General features: G+C 44.5%; 1 protein-coding gene across 7 annotated transcripts in view; it reads left to right on the forward strand.

The window, feature by feature from the left end:
- Positions 1–19,377, forward strand: part of Marchf10 (membrane associated ring-CH-type finger 10) — an 86,713-nt gene that overhangs the window by 35,873 nt on the left and 31,463 nt on the right. For 5 of the 7 annotated variants that reach the window (XR_016538286.1, XM_090349975.1, XM_090349977.1 and 2 more), the window contains one exon: positions 15,219–15,371. The exons of 1 other annotated variant lie outside the window; for it this stretch is intronic. Coding sequence is in view for 5 of the 6 variants with exons in the window: in XM_090349975.1 (XP_090206101.1) it covers positions 15,219–15,371 (153 nt within the window). In the remaining variant the exon portion in view is untranslated. Of the gene's footprint in view, positions 1–9,288; positions 9,820–15,218; positions 15,372–19,377 lie in introns of those variants that run through there. One more of the 7 variants, XM_090349980.1, reaches the window with a different exon arrangement.

Raw genomic sequence — 19,377 nt, forward strand, 5'->3', positions numbered from 1 at the left:
TCTGAGGATCCGGGTTTGATGTTAGCCTGGGCTGACAAATCTGATAGACTTTTCTCTTTGAACAGCAAAAAGATGGTTATGGAACTTGTAGCTAAAGAAGTAGAGCACTATCCTGGAATGAAAAAGCCAAGTGAGAGCACAAATCCTTGAGTTTATGCCCTAGTATTGGTGTGAACATGTACGCGCACACACACCAGATTAGGGGTATTTGGCCTATGCAATTGGTAGAATTAATTTCAGAATAGAGTATAACAAGTCAAAGAGGCATCATTTGAGCTCACACCTATAATCCTAGCTACATGGGAGGCTGAGATCTGAGGATCAAGGTTCAAAGCCAGCTGGGGCACAAAAAGACCTGAGACTCTTATCTCTAGAAAACTGAAAGTGGGGCTTGGCTCAAGGTAGGGAGGTAGCCTTAAGCTGAACAGCTCAGGGACAGTGCCCAGGCTGAGTTCAAGCCCCATGACCCACAAAAAAAAAAAAAGGCATCACTTAATGTGAAGCAACTCTCTCCCAGTGACCACCTTCTCCTAATCACCAGCTTTGTGTGGCTCCTCCCCAGAACTTCTGCCTCTTTATCTTCCTGCCCCTTGGGGAGTGTGTGTGTGCTCGTGTAGGTGAGTGAAGGCATTTGGACCGAGGTATCAAGTTTTATGGCTCGGACAAGAGAAGCTTTCAAAGGCATTTGAATAGCATGTTTACTAGCCAAGGAAAAGAGTAATAAAGTCCTCTAGTCCTGGGCTTGTCCTCTCTGGGAATAAAGGGATTTGATAAATCCACCCTTTTGTGCAATTTGGTAAATAATTCACTCTTTAATTGGCCCTTGAAGCAAAAACCATCTTCCACTTGGGGCAAGACTGATTCTCTGGAATCCAGAAAAGGCCTAAAATTGAAGGGAAAGTTTGAGTCCATGGGCTCTTGAATGTGTGTATCTTGAATCCTTTAGTTGGGGTAACTAAGCAGAAAGGTCTGCCTTCTGGGAAGAGATCCAAACTAACTGCCGAAGAATTGGTAAATAGTTTTCAATTCATTAAAATCCCAATCACAGCTATTTCCTAATCCTAAATAGCTCCTGTCATGCAACTACCCACCCAGTTTAAGTCTGAATGCATTTGTACAAAATGGCAGCTTTCACTCAGATTAGCCACCCACACTGATTGCTTTAATGAAGTCAAAACCGAATAGAGTTCTAAAATGACGTCCACTCAGGCAAAGCCCCAGCTCTTGCTACTTATTTAATCGGGGGAAAGGAGTTTCCAAGTTCATTTCTCATTTTAAGGATCCATAGTAAGAATTAGGGTTTTAATTTAAGTGTTTTTTTAAGGCTGGACTCAAACAAATGTGGTCATTCTACAATTTCAAAACCGAAGTTGCGATTTATCAAATTGAAGATGTTTTTTAATTGCCAAAAAAATGGACTGCAAGTTTAAATAATGCTAACTGTATTCATTTAATATAATTTTTAGTCTTCTTGCTGCCTTCTCTATCATCTGTGGGAAATAATCATTAAAATGATCCATCGGCTTGAGTTTCACTCGATGGTTTAGTTTGTCTGATTAATACAGACAGAAAACTCTACATGGAACTTACCACACTGACACAAAGGGGGAGGCATAATTAATTCACTTTCCATTCTAGAAGACATCAAATTTGAAGAATTACCAGGCTGGAAAAAAAAAATCACAGTTTAGGCAAAAGAGCCAGGTTGGCAGAAATCAAATAAGAGATGGTACATATAGTCAACTCATTTACAAGCAGCCAGCTCCATCATCAGATTATGCCCCTAATCTATATCAGCAACTGACTGTTGCTGACCTGCGCAACTATTTGCTAGCATAGTCCTGGATGAGGATATCTGAGCTGCAACACTGAATTGCAGACGATGCTAGAGGCTGGGGTACAGCAATCGGAGTTGCTCAGAAAAGTTGATTGAAACCAGTGAGGTCTGGTGGCTCATGCCTGTAATCCCAGCTATTCAGGAGGTGAAGGTAGAAGAGTCAGGAGCCAGTGAGACCCTATTCACAAACAAAATTAAAAGCTTGCTTAGCATGCCTCAGACTCTGGTTTCAATTCCAATTGAATACATGCATGTGCATGCACATGTACACACACACACACACACACACACACACACACACACACACAACTTTTTGTTGTCGGGCCTGGGGCTTGAACTCAGGGCTTGGGGCACTGTCCTTGAGCAATTTTTGCTCAAGGCTAGCACTTTGCTAACTGACCCACAGCGCCACTTCTGGCCTTTTCTGTGTATGTGGTATGGAAGTATTGAACTCAGGGCTTCGTGCATGTTAGGCAAGCACTGTACCACTAGGCCACACTCCCCACACACACACTTTTTTTTTTTTAAAGAAGATGACTAAAAGCAAAGCACTGGCTTGCTGTGATCCACCTTTTAGCCTGTGTAGACTCGCCCTCGTCCCTGATTAACATAGCAAAATGAGCCTAGAAACTAGACACATGGCAAATGTTCAAGCTGTGTCTGTTCCGGAAAAGCCGAGATGAGGGCTGGTGACAATGCACAATTCAGATAAATAACCTGCTGTTACAGAAGAAGAAGAAAAAAAAGAGGATTTGGTTCCTGAATTATCTGGACACTGATCTACTAATTCACTAGCTCAATTTCTTGCTTTTCTTCATCTTCATAGAGAAATATTTTCCTACAGCATTTTTTGAGGTGATCCAAAGTTAACAGTACATCCCCTAAACTTCTTTTCATGCTTGACCTGAGTGAATCCGAAGCACAGAGCATCTGTCTGTTAGGCTAGCCTTCCTTCTCCACTGTGTTACAAAACACCAAGGCTGAGGGTGGGGGGCACGGCGGCTAAAGGGGCTGCATTTGCTGGAAACCCACGTGACAATAATCCATGTCATAAAATCCGTTCTTGCTACTAATAGACTGCCATCTAGAACCCAGAATAAGCCAGTTGTCAGCAGCTCACGCATATAATTCTAGCTAGTCAAGAGACTAGAATCGTGGTTCAAAGCCAGCCAGGCAGAAAAATCACTCAAGTGGTAGTGCACCAGCCATGAGCAAAAATATTAATATTAATAATAATAATAATGTGCCAGAAATCAGGGCCCTGAGTTCAAGCCCCAGTACTGGTACAAAGGGAATAAAATATAAAAATAAATAGATCTCTCCATGCCCTCATAAATAGATTTACAACTAAAAAGGCCTAAGATTCTCCCCATTCCTCACTGAAGGGAGGTCACATTTAAGTTTTCCATATCAAGTTGATATGAGCCATCCTGGATGAATCAAGTCACAATGTCCCTCCTCCTCCCTCTCTCTGGTGGTAGGGGTCCCAGTAGAAGCGCTAAGTTCATGGGCAAGTACTTTGGAATCAAAATGATTTCTTCAATTACCATCAGAACCCTTTTTCTTATTTACTCTATGCCCTATGGCAAGGAATTTCTCTTGGCCTCAGTTTTTTTTTTTTTTTTTTTTTTTTTTTTTGCCAGTCCTGTGCTTGAGCTCAGGGCCTGAGCACTGTCCTTGGACTTTCTCAAGGCTAGAGCTCTACCACTTGAGCCTCATCACCACTTCCGGCTTTTTTCTATGTATGTGGTACCGAGGAATCGAACCCGGGTCTTCATGCATGCTAGGCAAGCACTTTAACCACTCGGCCAAACTCCCGGCCCCTTGGCCTCAGTTTTGACACCTGTAAAATGGAGGGAATAAAAACAGCCTCCCTGCTCTGAGATTGCTGTGAAGACTGGATGATTAAAATTCATGTCTGTGAAACACTAACTCTGTAACCATGAATTAAATTATAGCATTCTCATTCTAGTACTTGACAGCAGCACAGTGTACTTTTCTTGATTTCATGCTATTCTCTCCAGAATGGGGTGTTCACACTTGTAAACCTAGCTACTCAAGAGGCTGAGACCTGAGGATGGTGGTTTGAAGCTAGCCAAAGCAGGAACATTCATCTCTTATTTCCAGCTGATAGTCAAAAAGCCAGAAGTAGAGGTGTGGCTCAAGTGGTAGAGTTCCAGCCTTGAGAGAGGAAGCAGGATGAGATAAAAGGGCCCCATGTTTAAAGTCCCGGTAGCTTCCCCCCCCCAAACACAATGTTATCCTCTTTTTCTTTGCCCCTTTACAGAAATCAGAGATGTAGTTTTAAGATTTCTGTCATAGATGTAGGTATAGACATTTTTACCACACTCATGAGTTTCCAAAACCAAGCCAGAGATACATTTATCTCTAAAAAGATGGCAAAATGCAGGCCATGTGTCGAGGCACATCTGGGAATGATAACGTATTGACTCCTAAATCTTCATTCATTGGCAACGTGTGAGGTGATGAGTGAATCTAGAAGAACAGCATGTATTTCAGAATTCTGTATGGATGGGTGAAGCCTAGCAAGTGCAAGGGTACTAGGGGTACCAGACTCCCCCCCCCACCCCAGTCCTCCCAGCTCTCCATCTTTCCAATCCCCAGCTGGGTCTTAGAAAGAGCCACCTCTCCTTCTCAGGACATGGAGAACCATGTCCTGTGCTTGTGGGGTTCTGGCACCTAGAACGCTGAAGCGTTCTCTACCGCAGGATCAGTCACATGGGAAACCCAAATGTGGCTTTCTCCTGTTCTCTTCTCACCTGGAGCTTGAGCAGAGAGAGCCCTCACTAGTTATGTTCCGGGAAAACGAAATCTGGATGGATTCCTGGGAGGCTGCTTCCAAAATCTTGCCCTTTAAAACAAAGCCAAGTGTTCTGAAATTATCCTCACTTATTATTGAGTTCAACGTTAGTCATTACCAGACTCAGACAGGTGGGAGGAGCCAGGCCTGTTCTGCCTCTTCACCGTGTTTTGTGAAGATGTGTTCTTGTGAAACAAGCAAAAGCCTGGAATTCAGTCTTGAGGAGATAGAAATCTAAAATAACTGTGGTCTCTCTTGTTGGGGAAACATTTATTTAAAGAGTATCATGAATGAGGAATTTGAGGGCAGATCTTAAATCTTTATAATTTGCTTTGCAAATGAATTCCGTCCAGGGTCCCCTCCCCACCAAAAGCCAAGATGAATGAGTTTTCCAGCAAGTTCAATTGGTGTCCAACAACTTTCCAAACTATCTGTCCAAGAGAGAAAAAAAAAATGAAAACGATATACATGACTACTCCCATTGTTATTTTTTTTAAATTGTCATTCTTTAATTTAAAAATGGTCTAAACCAGGCGCAGTGGCTCATGCCTGTAATCCTAGCTTTGCAGTAGGCTGAGACCTGAGGGGATAAAGGTTCAAAGCCAGCCCAGCACAGGAAGTGGGGCTTGGCTCAAGGGTAGGGCAGTAGCCTTGAGCTGAAGAGCTCAGGGACAGCGCCCAGGCTGAGTTCAAGCCCCATCACACACACACACACACACACACACACACACACACACACACACACACACACACACACACACACAGGTCTATTTATTTATTTATTTATTTATTTTGTTAACGCTTCTGTGATAGAGGGCACAGGGTGGAGGTGGAGATCACAGAGCCTAGATTGTGAATCCTGGCTCTACTGTTTTACAGTCTCAAAATGAAAGGTGGCAACTTCTTTTGAATTCACTAGTCCTCATCAGGAAAGACTCTGGGTATCAGCTGGAGCTTAGGCACAGGTAAATCCCCATTCCTTCCCTCCTGCTCTCAATAACACCTACTGTTCCAGGGCTGGCAACTCCATAAGAAAACTGGCCAAAGAAACTTTAGTTTGAGATGTGTGCAGCTTAGTTATTTTTTTAAAAAAACTTTAAATATTTTTTATTGATGAAATAATTTATATTATCTATAGAGATCAATACATTCAACTTCCCCCCTCCCTCCCTCACTTTGCTGTGCACCCTATTTTAGGTTATTTGGTTTTCCCTCTTCTTTTACTTCCTGCTTCCCAGTTGGGGCCCTGGGGATACAGAAATGAAACTCTGGGACACCAATGGGAAAAATGGTGCAATGCACACCATGACCAAAGTAAATTCTAAGAGCTTTGAGAGCAGTGAGCAAGTGGCAGCCAGGACTTGGGGAGATGGGGCAGGGGGAGGGAAAGGGAGGGTGAGAGGGAGGAAAGGAGAAAGAGGAAGGGAAGGAGGGAGAGAGGGAGGGAGGGAGGAGAAGGGAGGAAGAGAGGGAGGAGAAAGAAAGAGGACAAAAGATGAGGGAAGAGGGGAGAGAGAAAAGAAGAGCCTCAGTTGGAGATGCTTGGTGTGCAAAGGCCTGGAGAAAAAAGACAGACAGATGGACAGACATTAAGTACCTACAAAAAACTCTGGCCTTGTGCTTCAAGCATCTCCAGAGAAGTGGCAGAGGCATCATCTAAGAGCTTGTTAAAAAGATGCAGAATCTGAAACCTCCACTGAGACCTAACCAGACTGCACTTAAGACTTCAAGGACATTCATATGCATGTGTGGGTCTGAGGAATCCTGGTTTATGGTCAGCTACAAAGTAGGAAATATGGAGTGTAAAGTGAAGGCCTTACCAGTAGACAAGGACAAAGTTCCCAAGGGCTTTGAAAGTCTGTAGAAGAACAAGGTATCAGCTATCTCTAGGGTCTATGCAGGAGAATTCATATGTGTGTGTGAGTCTGTGTGTGGGTGTGTGCACGTGTGTGTATGTGTATGTGTGTGCGAGACGTGCGCGCGCGCACTGGAACTAGGGCTTGAACTCTGGACCTTAATGCTATCCCTGAGCAATTTTGCTCAAGGCTAGTACTCTACAACTTGAACCAGTGCTCCACTTTCAGCATTTTTCTGGTTAATTAGAGATTAAAAAGTCCCATGGACTTTCCTGCCCAGGCTGGCTTCAAACCGTGATCCTCAGATCTTAGCCTCCTGAGTAGCTAGGATTACTAGCTTGTGCCTGAGCCACAAGCACTCCACCAGATTGGCATTTTTAATTCTGATTCTGGCTGTAGTCTGGAGAAGGGGCTGTCTGGGCAGACAGCCAGACACAAAGGAGGCCAGATGAGGGCCACTTGAAGTGGACTGGGTGTGAGTGACAGGGGCTTGACCTGGATCAAAGGCAGAGCGTACAGGGAAGAAGAATGACCTTGAAGGAGACCCAAGGACTAGGCCTAGAAGAACTTGATGACTGCGATGGTAGGGATGGGATAAAGAAGGAATCTGAGCGAATTCAGGGATTTGGCCTAGGAAATGAGGCCAGTGAAGGTTGCCTTTGCCAAGAGCCAAGGCTGAGAAAGTGAGAAGAAAGCATCCTTGTCCTGTGATGTGGTCTTTACAGCACAAGTTGGACAGTGGGGTAGAAATACCAGGAAGCCATCATGTTCATCAGAGCACTCCCCACTGCTAGCTGGAGCCCACATATCCTAGGGAGCAAAACAGGGCTAAAACTGTAAAAGAACCCCTCCTATGAGAGTGGATGGAATAGGAAGAGATTTGACAACCGTTAGAGGTAAGATCAGTTAAATGAAGAATGGAGACAATTCATGAAGACAATGTAGAGAGCAAATGTATCAGGACTACTCTCAAAGACATTCAGGGAAGAGTAGATATTTAGTCAAAACCTTGTATAGCAGAACCATGTTGGGCCATTTTAGTAGGCTGAGGCCTTCCACTGTAGCTAGTGGTTCTCAAATGGAGGGCTACTGATTTGAACTATTTGTTAGAATCAGAATTGATTTCTATTGCAGTATGATTTAATCGCCAGAGAGGTACTTCACTGAAATATAAATTCCTGCTTCTTTCCAACCCCAAGTTTCTGTGTTAGTCAATATCATAGCACCATCATGGAATACCTGAGATAGTTAACTTATAAAAAGAAGAGATTTGCCAGGTGCCAATGGCTCACACAAGTAATCCTAGCTACTCAGAAAGCTAAGATCTGAGGATCAAGGTTTGAAACCAGCTTTGAGCAGGGAAGTCCATGAGATTCTTACCCCCGTTAACCAGCAAAAAGCCAAAGGTGGAACTGTGGTTCAAGGGATAGAGTGCTAGCCTTAAGCAAAAAACTCCGGGGTAGGGCTCAGGTCTTGAGTTCAAGCCCTAGGACTGGCTTGGACTGGTTGTCATGTATACCCATTGCTTTTGGACCCGTGGCAAAGCAATATCTCATGGCACTGGTGCACACTGAGGCAAAACAGTTCATCTCATCACTAGGAAGAAAAAGAGAAAGGCAAAGACCTGGATCCCACAATTCTCTTCACACACCTTCAGTGACCTAATGATCACCCCCAAAGTTTCTGGGGACCAAACCTTTTAACACATGGAATTGGGGGGATAAGAAAATGAGTATCATTTTCCAAGCCATAATATAGCCAAACCTACAATATAGAAGCCTGCAAAAAAAAATTTTCATACTAATACTATACATCATTCTCACGACTGAGGTTCAGGAAACTGTCTCAAAAGACTTGCTTTTGCTTCCCCAGCTTTAATGTTCATTCACACGTGCACACACACACACACACACACACACATGCTCTGATTTAGGTGAGCTGAGGTTGAGTATTGGTAGGAAGCAGACAGGGGATGTCCATGCATGCCAGAGAAAACTCCTGTCTCATTTTGCAGATGAAGAATCATGTTCTAAGAATGTAGGCCGTTGACTCAAGGTGACCCATTTGGTTAGTGGCAGGTACAAGTTGAGTGGCTCTGAATCCTGATTCCATCAATGTGTATTCTCTGCCTCCAGCGCGGTTGGCTTAGTGAACAAATGATCTATTCCACTTGGAGACCTTTCTTGTCACCTGTCTTTCCCACCTTGGGTCCTCTTCTTCCCACAATCCCACCAGGATCTCTCTGCTTTCTTTTTTCTTTTCTTGAGCTTGCTCTCTCTCTCTCTCTCTCTCAATCTTCCCTTCCACAGCAAAAATAAAAGGGAGGGGTGCCTAGATTAGGGGTATGACCACGGCCTCCTACTGGGGGCAGCCAGAAGATGGGGTGGGAGAGCCTGCTGGTAGGGAGACCCTGCAGGCTGCCATATGCTGCTTCCAGAGCAGCTCGTTAGACTGGCTGTGGGAGATGGAGAAAGATGGAACCTTCCCCACCGCCACTTCAGGACGTTCTTGGGAACTTGCTAGGGGATGAACTTCCCGACATCTGCTCAACTGTTTCTCTGAGAAATGAGTGCAAAGCCATGCCATTTCTCATGATGACCCTCTCAGGGATTCAGAACTAAACATGGTGTCCTAAGACACCTGGCGTGACCACTGTTCCCACCCCAAAAGCACAATTATTTTTTTCAGTTTTAATTCATTCGTAGCCTTTTCTTTTTTTAATGACCTTTCCCCTGTGAGTGCTGCAACCTGATTGCTCTTTTTCTTTTGTGCAGGTGACAGCAGCGAGCACCCTCTGTTCTGTGTTGAATATACCCCTTACTGTTCTGTGTTCGCTTTCTCCCCTGTCCTGCAGCCCAATACGAATTACTGCTGCCTGCTCCTGCCTCTATTGCCACCTTCCCCTCCAGCGGCTCAGGGACCTTCTACTTCCCTCCCTCCTATCATCTTTCCCAGCTTTACCACCTCCAGTGCCTCCACCACTCCAGGTCGCCTAAAGGGGTCACCAGCAGCCCTCTGCTACTTCCCTGTCTCTTGCCCTACTCCATCTGAGACCCCTGTGCTGTGCCTGCCTGGCCCCAGAAGGCCCAGTAAGATTTATCTCATGTGGTAAGTCATCTGCAGCAAGGCACAGCACAGAGGCTTCCAGAAGGCAATTGGACAGGAGAGGGGGCCAGAAATCAATACCAGGAGGTGTGGTGTGCGGGAAACAGGAAGACCGGACTACGCTGCCACCTCCCCTTAAGTTCAGCTTCTTGTAGTGCTTAAGGAAAGAACAACCAATAAAATCCCATCATCTCCGCAGACTCCTTTGATTTCTTACCTCCTGTGTCTGGCACTCTTTGGAATATTACCACCAGAAAGCCAACTTTTGTTTGGGGAGCCCCCTGCCCTGAGAGGGTGGCACTGACCAGGTGGCTCTGAAAATACATCCCCATCCAGAGCCATACCAAGGAGGGACAAATGAAAGGGCTCAGTTGATGTTTATGTTCCCTTTCCTGCCTACTTATTAGGCATTGCATTTCCTAACATCAAAAATCCCAGCTCCTGAGTTCCAAAGTAAAACATATTTATGGTCCATAATTAAGCTTTAATTAAGATCTCCTCTGGGGATGTGTGACACCACACATTTCTAGCACACTCAAATCGAAAATAGACGTGACCTATTATTTGTTACTGTATAGAAAGCTGCCTATTATACCATGGCAGCAGTGAGTAGCTCTTGCAATTAAGCTGTAATTCTTCCTGCCATCCAAAGGGAGCAGTGAGCTTTGCAAACAAGCGTCTTCCTCAGACAGAATCTCAGCCCCTCCCGGCAGCCAGGGATTGCAGTCCAAGTGGAAAGCGGGCAAAGGCTCAGGGACTGTATCTTCCTCCTTTTCTTGCTTTTCTCATTTTTTCTTCAAGGACTGTATACTGTGTATGACAAATGTGAGCAATTGAGTAGACTTGGGTGTCAGTTGTCAGGGCCTTGTATAAATGAGACTTCTACATATTTTCCCCATTTTTCTGTCTGAATAAAGAACTAATCTCTTAACAATCATTATTTCCCAGCATTATCAAGAGAACTGGGGCACATGGCTTAAAAAAAAAAACAGCTGTTTCAATGCTTAGTTCCTGATATATCACCTTGCTCAGATACAGGAAGGGGATTCGCGTTGTTTAGAGCCAATCGCAGGCATCCCCCATCTACTGACAAATAGGATAGTGGGTTACCTAGCAATGAAACTGAATGCAAACCCTCTCCTCCACAAGACAAAGGGCTTGTTCCTTTTACCTGAAGAGGAAGTCACATTTCATCTTCCAGTACAGATAGGACTTAGATTTCCTGCAATATTCATTGATGTACATGCATTGTGCCAGGGTAAGGTCCCCTCTTAGAAAGGCCCCAAAGTTCTGAAATTGGAGTCACTGTTCATATAGATGAGATGATTTAGGAATGTGTTATCTGTAGCTCTTGAATTCCTATACACACACTATCTCATCAAAGTCACTTTCTTTGTGACCTGTTAGGGAAAGATGGAGAAGAAATAACAAACCTAAAGTGTATCAAAGGGAAGAAGTCCACAGAGCAATCAAATGAGTTCATAATCTTTAAGGTCGTGACCAAAATGTCTTACTCAAATTATTGCATAGCAAAGGCACACAGGTATTTGTTGAACAAATTATTATAAAAGAGTTGCCATTTACCTTTTGGATTTTATAAAAGAAGACTTGGGGGAGAGAATCAACAAAAAGTATATGGGAATGAAGGGCAGAATAAATTATTGTCAACCTGGGAAGGTGGCTAGTTAAACTCAGTTTCTGGTTAAATTCAGCTCCTCTCCTGGGTGGTGACTTCAGATTCCCACTGATGGTGGTGTTCAGATTCTTGAACTCAGGGCCTGGGCAACTGTTCCTAATCATATTTTGCTCAAGGCTAGCACTTTTTTGGGGGTAGGGGGAGGTCATGGGGCTTGAACTCTTCAGCTCAAGGCTAACCGTCCTACCCTAGAGCCAAGCCCCAATTCCCATTTTCTAGAGATTAATTGGAGATAAGAGTCTCAGGTCCTTTTGTGCTTGGGCTGGCTTTGAACCTTGGTCCTCAGATGTCAGAGGCTAGCACTTTTGAGCCACAGCTCTATTTTCCATTTTCTGTTCGTCATTTGGAGATGAGTCTTAACTGACTTTCCTGCCCAGGCTGGCTTTGAGTCAAGATCCTCAGATCTTAGCCTCCAGAGTAGCTAGGATTATAGATGTAAGCCATTAATGCCTTGCTAGTATCCTTTGTGATAGAAGAAGCAGCTACCCTTTTTAGTGCCTAATTTGCACCGAGACACTTGAAGTAGGCCATTGAAGTTTATTGTTGCTTTATTTTACAGTAATTTAACAAAGCAGGAGTAGTAGTCCCATTTTATAGCTATAGGAGCTAAGACATACATTATCAAAGGTCAGAAAATTCTGACTCTACTAACAATGACATTTCCACTCCCAGACCTGCCAGAGCCCTCCAAGGCGTTCAGCTTTGTGGCTTTAGTTTTGGAAAGAATTTAAGAAATCTGATGCTTTCCCTGAAGGAAAACAGTTTTTGAACACAACCCCAAAAATAACCTTTAAAGTCACCTTGGGTGTTTTGTTTACCAAAGGTTTTGTTCTACTTTTGAAGTTCTCTCATGGCTTGTGATTATTTCATCTTCTTCAACCCTATTAAGCAAATATAATGAGTCCTGCAGGATAATGTGAGCACATATAGACTAGCTAAGCAGTGATATTTGGCCTTAAGGAGCTTTCAGTCTACGTATACTACAGGTGAATATATATATATATATATATATACATATATATATATATATATATGCAAACAAAATGCTGAAAGTAAGGGCTATGGAAAAGACAGTTAAAGCAGAGACTTAGTGGACATAAAATCAGACTTTGAAGGACTGGCTGGCTTATGGCCCGGGAAGACAGGCCCTTAGGAAGGCAGGTCACCCACCCTGTGGGTGTGTTGGTGGAGCTGGAGTAACTTGGGGGGCGGGGGGAGGGACTGTGACAGTGTGAATTTCTGCAGATGGGGATGTGGAAGGAATTTGAGTGTTCTGCTGAGATTTTCACTGAGAAAGTCAACTAAGTTAGAACCTTTGGGCCAGGTTCGAATTTACTGGATTGGGCCTGAGGTTTAGGAAACTTAACCATTCCCTGCTCCTTCCTCTTGTCAGCGGGGCAGTAAGGAAGCAGTTGCTTCTAACTGCTGACAGATGAGGCCTTGGTGATACAGGGAAGCTTCTAGCTTTGAGAAATGCAATTTTTTCCTTCCAGTCTTGGGGTTTGAACTCAGGGCCTGGGTGCTCAAGGCTAATACTCTACCACTTGAGCCACAGTGTCACTTCCAACTTTTTTGTAGTAGTTTATTGGAGATAAAAGTCTCAAGGATGGGACAGGGAGTTTGGTGTAGTGGTTAAAGTGCTTGCCTCGCATGCATGAAGACCAGGGTTCGATTCCTTGGTACCACATACATAGAAAAAAAGCTGGAAGTGGTGCTGAGGCTCAAGTGGTAGAGCTCTAGCCTTGAGAAAGTCCAAGGACAGTGCTCAAGCCCTGAGCCCAAGCCCAGGACTGGCAAAAAAAAAAAAAAAGAGTCTCAAGTACTTTTCTGCCCCAGCTGGCATCAAACTGCTATCCTCAAATCTCACCCTCCCAGTAGCTAGGATTATAGGTGTGAGCCACTGGTGCCTGACTTAAGGAATGCAATTTTTTTTTTTTGGCCGATCCTAGGCTTGAGCTCGGAGCCTGCGCACTGTCCTTAGGTTTTCTCAAGGTTAGAGCTCTACTACTTCAGCCACAGCACCACTTCTGGCTTTTTTTTTCTATGTATGTGGTACCAAGGAATTGAGCCTGGGTCTTTGTACATGCTAGGCAAGCACTCTACCATTAGGCCAAACTCCTCACCCAAGGAATGCAACTCTTATGCTGAGAAAATGTTATCCCTCCTGTCTACTGTGGCAGATTCCAGATCCTGGATCTTATTTCTCTGTATCTTATTCTCTCTATGTCTTTGCCTCTCTGTCTCTCTGTGTGTCTCTCTCTGTCTCTCTCTGTTTCTCTCTCTGTCTCTCTCTCCCTCCCTCGCTCCTTCCCTCCCCTCTGTCCATTCCTCTCTCCTCTCTCATTCTTCTCCTGTCTTTCACTCTTAAAAAGTGAACTATATCTCACCACCACCTTGTGCACCCCAAAGAATAGATTCTCATTTCCTACAGAACTTCCTTTCCCTCCTCCCCTGTCTGGCCATACCCATGGCCTCTCTGGGCCTCTACCTACTTGTCCAAAGCTACCCATCACCACTAGTAATTAGTAGTTCTCTTCTAGTAAGTTCCCTGTACAGCATACTCCCCCCTATCGAGGCACAAAGCCCTCCACTCCTCCACCTCCATCCCGGCCAGAGTCTGTCAGAAGTTAGTCAGGAGGCCTAGCCATTGGATTAAACCAAGTTTCACAGGCTGCCAAAGAAAACTTTCATCCTTTTCCCAAGACAAGATGGAAACTATTCACCCAACCACAACCTATACTCAGGAATATAAATCCTGTTGTCCCCAACATGCCAAGAAAGGCTCTGCTCACACACACACACACACACACACACACACACACACACCAGCCAGTGGGCTCTATCTCTATGGTGCCTGCTGGCTATGTCTATTTGTGAAACTTCTAAGCTTTCTAAAAGGAGATGAGCCAGGAAAATTCTCTTGGGAGATTTTGTGCAGATGTTGATGATTTAGATGCCTTGTGAACCCAACAACGTGTCAAAACACATGGAAAATGTTGGCACTTTACCCCCACCTTCATAGGCCCTGGAACTAACCACACAAAGCTTGATGTCACTCAGACCTACTTCCAAATGTGAGTTTTGAGAAGGTATTGATTGGGGTTCAGTCCATGGTACTCTAGCTGCCATCTTCCACAGTGGTAGGTGACAATTTTGCAAGCAAAAAGAAAAGGCCCACCATCTCAGAGGCTCGGCACCTTCCAGTAAGAGCATACCTGTTGCTAATTAACAACCTGAGGACATAAATATGTTGAGACAAAGTGTGTTGTTTCAAACCTGGGTGACTTCCTGAGCAACTGTAGCATTGTGTGTCCCAAGAGCCTTCTTTTCTTTTCTTTTCCTCTTGCTTGCTTGCCAGTACGAAGGCTTGACCTCTAGGTCTCATGCTCCATCTTAGCTTTTTCATTCTTGGCTGGCACTAAATCACTTGAACCATACCTCCAGTTCTAGCTTTTGGCTGAAGATGCAGCTCTCTGATTTATCTTCTTGCGGCTTCAAACCATAATTGTCAAGTCTCTGCCTCCTGAGTAGCTAGAATTACAGCTGTGAGCCACTAGTACCTAGCTCCATGAACCTTCTTGACCTTAGAAGCATGAAAGCTTTTAGTAAAAGACCCTTCTATCCTCCGCATCACGCTATTCATGTTGAAGATAATCTGATGAGACAGTAGCAGTCTGTGTAACAAATGGGGAAACTGAGGCTTGGGGAGGTAAGCCATTTGCCACATTCACTTGGTGATGAGAGAGTGGAACCTGTTTTCAAATCTAGCTCTTCTCTGACCTCTTGGGTCTCTTGTGGTAACCCCTTCCTTCTCTCCTAGGTGAGTCTTGTGAGCATCCTTTTATACAGAAAGTGTTTGCCTATTTTTTAAAATAGTTATTGAAAAGCTTTTGCACCTTTCAGTGACACAGACACCCAAGATTTTATCGAGAAAGAGGAGACCAAATCTGGGGAGACTGACAGTCAGCCCAGAAATGTACAGCCCAAGAGTATCTGGGGAGAGAAGCAGACAGAAATCACAGCTGCCCGCAAAGGTGCCAGCTCTCGTGGGAACAGGTAAGAACCTTGGTTGCCTGGAGAGAGGGGGGATTGAGAGGAGAGGCTGACTTTTGTTGTTACCTCTTGAATTTGTTCTGATTTTTTTTAGATGCTTAGGCTTTTATATGAAGGAGCTTTATCGCGAACCAGAACATGTAACAGGGTTTCAAAGCGGACTATTCAATCTTGTTTTATTTTCTCCAACAGAGGCTTAGTAGGAAAAGGGAATGAGGGGAGCTGACCTTTTGTCTTTCTCTCAAATCACCACCCGTGAGCATGCCTCTGCATGGTTTTGCATGGACAGAGAGGGGAGGGGAAGGTGGAGAAGCAGCCTGCCACCACTCTGGGGAGGCCCCATCAGGCTGCGGTTCCCACTTACCTGCAAGGCCAGGAGAATGGAGGAATGTGAGTAGCAAATGGCTCCAGCAAGCCACAGAGATCTTCTTCCCTGTGATCCGGGACAGTCGCACCAGCAAGTTCTTTAAATGTGTTACAAAATAACATCAAAATGAAGAGGTGCTTTATTTCAAAGCGCTGGCTTGGGTGCAGCCTTCCCAAGCGTGTATCTGGAGGCCCACGCCGTGCCACTCTGCTGACCCCATCACCCTCTCCCATGGTGGCAGGAAGAAAGAGAGAGCACACGACCTCAGGAGTCCTCTTAGGCTAACTCAAGGAAAGTCGCACACCACAGCCAGCCTCGCCCTTTAGACAAATGACCCGGCGTCATCTTTTGTTGCTATCAAAGGTGATTGATACTCTGGTAGAAACCATAGAAACACCTGGAAGTATTTGGATGGCTTAGAATTAAGAGACAACCAGAGTCCACAAGATCCTGTAAGTGACCAGATGCCTCTGTAGTGGAATGCCTCCTGGAGGAAAGGGCTTGAGCCTTAGGGCAGATCCTACTTCTAAAACGTCTACTCTCCCTTCTTCTTCCTGGCAGGAGATTCTTGAATGGTCACATAGTGCCATAAGGGTTCCAACTCCTTTCTTTTGAAATAAGGATGATGTCATCTAACCTGCTGCATGTGAAGGTTAATTAAATGAAATGATATACAGGCCAGCACATAGTAGGTCCACATACAAGGCACTGAACCATTTTGATAGTTTCTTCATGCTGCCTCCCCAGCTGCCATCAATGAATTCTCAGATATTATTTAAAAGGTGAGGCCAGGCACCAGTGACTCATACTTGTAATCCTAGCTAATCAAGAGGCTGAGATCTGAGGATCACAGTTCAAACCCAATCCCGTCAGTCAAATCCAAGAGACTCTTATCTCCAATCAACCAGCTAAAAGCCAGAAGTGGAGGTATGGTTCAAGTGGTAGAGCACCAACCTTGAGTGAAAAAAGCCAAGCAAGAATGCAAGGGTAGACTGCATGCCTAGCATGGACGAAGACCCGGGGCTCAATTCCTCAGTAGCACATACATAGAAAAGTCAGAAATGGTTTGGTGGCTCCAGTGGTAGAACACTAGTCTTGAGGAAAGCCCAAGGACAGTGCTCAGGCCCTATGTTCAAGCCTCAGGACTGGCAAAAAAAAAAAAAAGAATGCAAGGCCCTGAGCTCAAGGTCCTGGTACTGGCGGTGCATGCATGCATACATGCATGTATGTGCACACACGTGCGCACACACACACACAATTAAAGGTGAAGTGCATTGTTCATGAACTATTTATGAACCCAAGGAGCTTATACAATCTTCCATCTGCACCCAGGTCACGCGGTCCATCAGCCTGTGGTCCACTGGGGACGAATACCTGGGGCTCCTTATCCCAGCCAGTCTCCCTTGAGCTCCTTTTTCTCACATTCTAAGTGGGAGTCTGAACCAGATATAAGAATTGTATCAGAGATTTGGACCAAATATGACTAAGATGATATACAGAACCTCTTGCAAATCAATTTTGTATCTTAAGAGAAGCACACCACAGATAACCTTATAGAAAAATGGTGTTGGAATATAAAAATTGGACAGAAAAAAATTACAGGTAGCTGATAGACATTTTTTAAATTCAGCCTCATTGGTAATACGTGTAAATTTATACATGAACTAATTTCACATGAACTCATTTTGATCCACTAAATCGGCTGAGGTTTCGATCAGCGTATTTAACACTGGTAGAGCAAAGCTAACGACTGGCATTTCCTGTTGTCACAAACTGTGGGCAACACAGGGTGACAGTGATGCTTTCATATCCTACCTGGAGGGCAATTTGGTACAAAGGAGGAATGTGGCACCATGTGTCAAAGAAGTCTAGAAAGTTCATACCTATTAACTTGGCAATCCACCCCCATGAATCCATTCTCAGAAGACAAGTCATCAAAGATGTGTGAGCAAGGACATTCATTTCAATGTGATTTCCCATGACAAAAAAAAAAAAAAAAACCTTCCGAGCAAGCTACCTACCAGCAGAAGGAGCAAATCATAGTATATTTATATAGGGTACCTTTATACTCTAATTTCTATAAGTTCTTAGAGAATAATTAACCACAATGAAATGTTTAAGAAAGGAGGCAAATTTTTCTTTTATTTCAAGGACTCTAACCAGGTGCTCATAACTCATGCCCGTACTCCTAGACTCAAGATGCTAAGATCTGAAGATCACGGTTCAAAGCCAGCCCAGGCAGGAAATTCTATCTCACACACACACACACACACAGCCAGAAGTGGAGCTGTGGCTCAGGTGATAGAATGCCAGCCTTGAACAGAAAAAGCTAAGAAACAGTAACCCAAATATACAACAACAACAGCAACAACAAACAAAAAAGAAAGCCTCTAGATAAGGGAACCCTGGGTTATAAAAATTCAAATGGCTTCAGAGAGCCATGTGGGTCTGTAAGAGAGACATAGCAAGAATTATGAGGCCTGTATTAAACCACAATATACATTATTCCACTTAAAGGCATTGAATTTATTATCCAAATACCGACATACAACCGTTATTGGTCTGGAGTCTACAGCTTACCCCTGAAGTCCAGAGTATGAGCATCAGCTATTCTGAGCGTTTGGCTGTGAGCAGACATGGATTATTTAATCTTCCTCTATAGTTTCTAATTTTTCTCCGGTGGTCATAGACTATTTCTATACAGAAGGAAAAAGTCAAAAAAAAAAAAAAAAGAGAGCAGTAGATGGCTGGCTGCTGGAATGTACGGCACCACTGGTCAAGCACACAAGGCAGCCCAGACCAAAGGCCCTGTCTTCACACGGGCAGATAGTTGTTCCAGTCTCATTTCAGTGTGCCTAGACCTCCTGGAGGCGGCAGGCCCTCCATCCACAGCTGGAAGCCAGGCAGGGCCTCAGAGAAGCCTCAGCATCTGCAGGGCCTGGGCTATGAATAGCTCATCCCTGGCATAGCAATCAGTGTTTATTCCCAGCCCAGAGCTACTGGAATTCACTCCCACTTTGATATAGACACACACACACACACACACACACACACACACACACACACACGGGGTTAAAATAGCATAAATATAGAATAGCACAGTCTGCCACCTTTATGGGAAAGATACACGCACGTATGCATACACATGCACACACACACTTCAGGGAATCTCTGATTAAATGGTTAAAAAGGAAAGCAGTGTGACAAGGAAGGGTGAAGACACAGTCCCTGGTGTGTGTCTCAGAGCCACAGAATCTCAGCCCAGCACATAGCTGGGCCTAGACCCAGGGTGTACTGTGGTAGCTCAGTGGCCTCCACAAAATGAGCTCATAGCTCTGGTTGGGTTTCTAGTTCTGTTTTTCAGAAGCCATCTAGCTTGTTAAGTGTGTCTCCCTATTCTGGTCAGAAACATGAGCTAAATTTGAGGCAGGAGGTCCTGATCTTCTTACAGGGCGTCAGAAAACCCAGGACTTTGGTTGATCAGCCACCAACTAAATGTGTGTGAGAGTGTTTGTGTGTGTTTGTGTGTGTGTGTGTGTGTGCGCGTGTGCACGTGCAGGTGTGTGTGTATGTACACATTCACTCCAATACTGGGGCTTGGACTAAAGACCTGAACACTATCTCTTAGCTTTTTGATTCAAG

This window comes from Megascapheus bottae, chromosome 17, assembly GCF_031878675.1.
Source record: "Megascapheus bottae isolate mThoBot1 chromosome 17, mThoBot2.hap1, whole genome shotgun sequence".
NCBI lineage: Eukaryota > Metazoa > Chordata > Mammalia > Rodentia > Geomyidae > Megascapheus > Megascapheus bottae.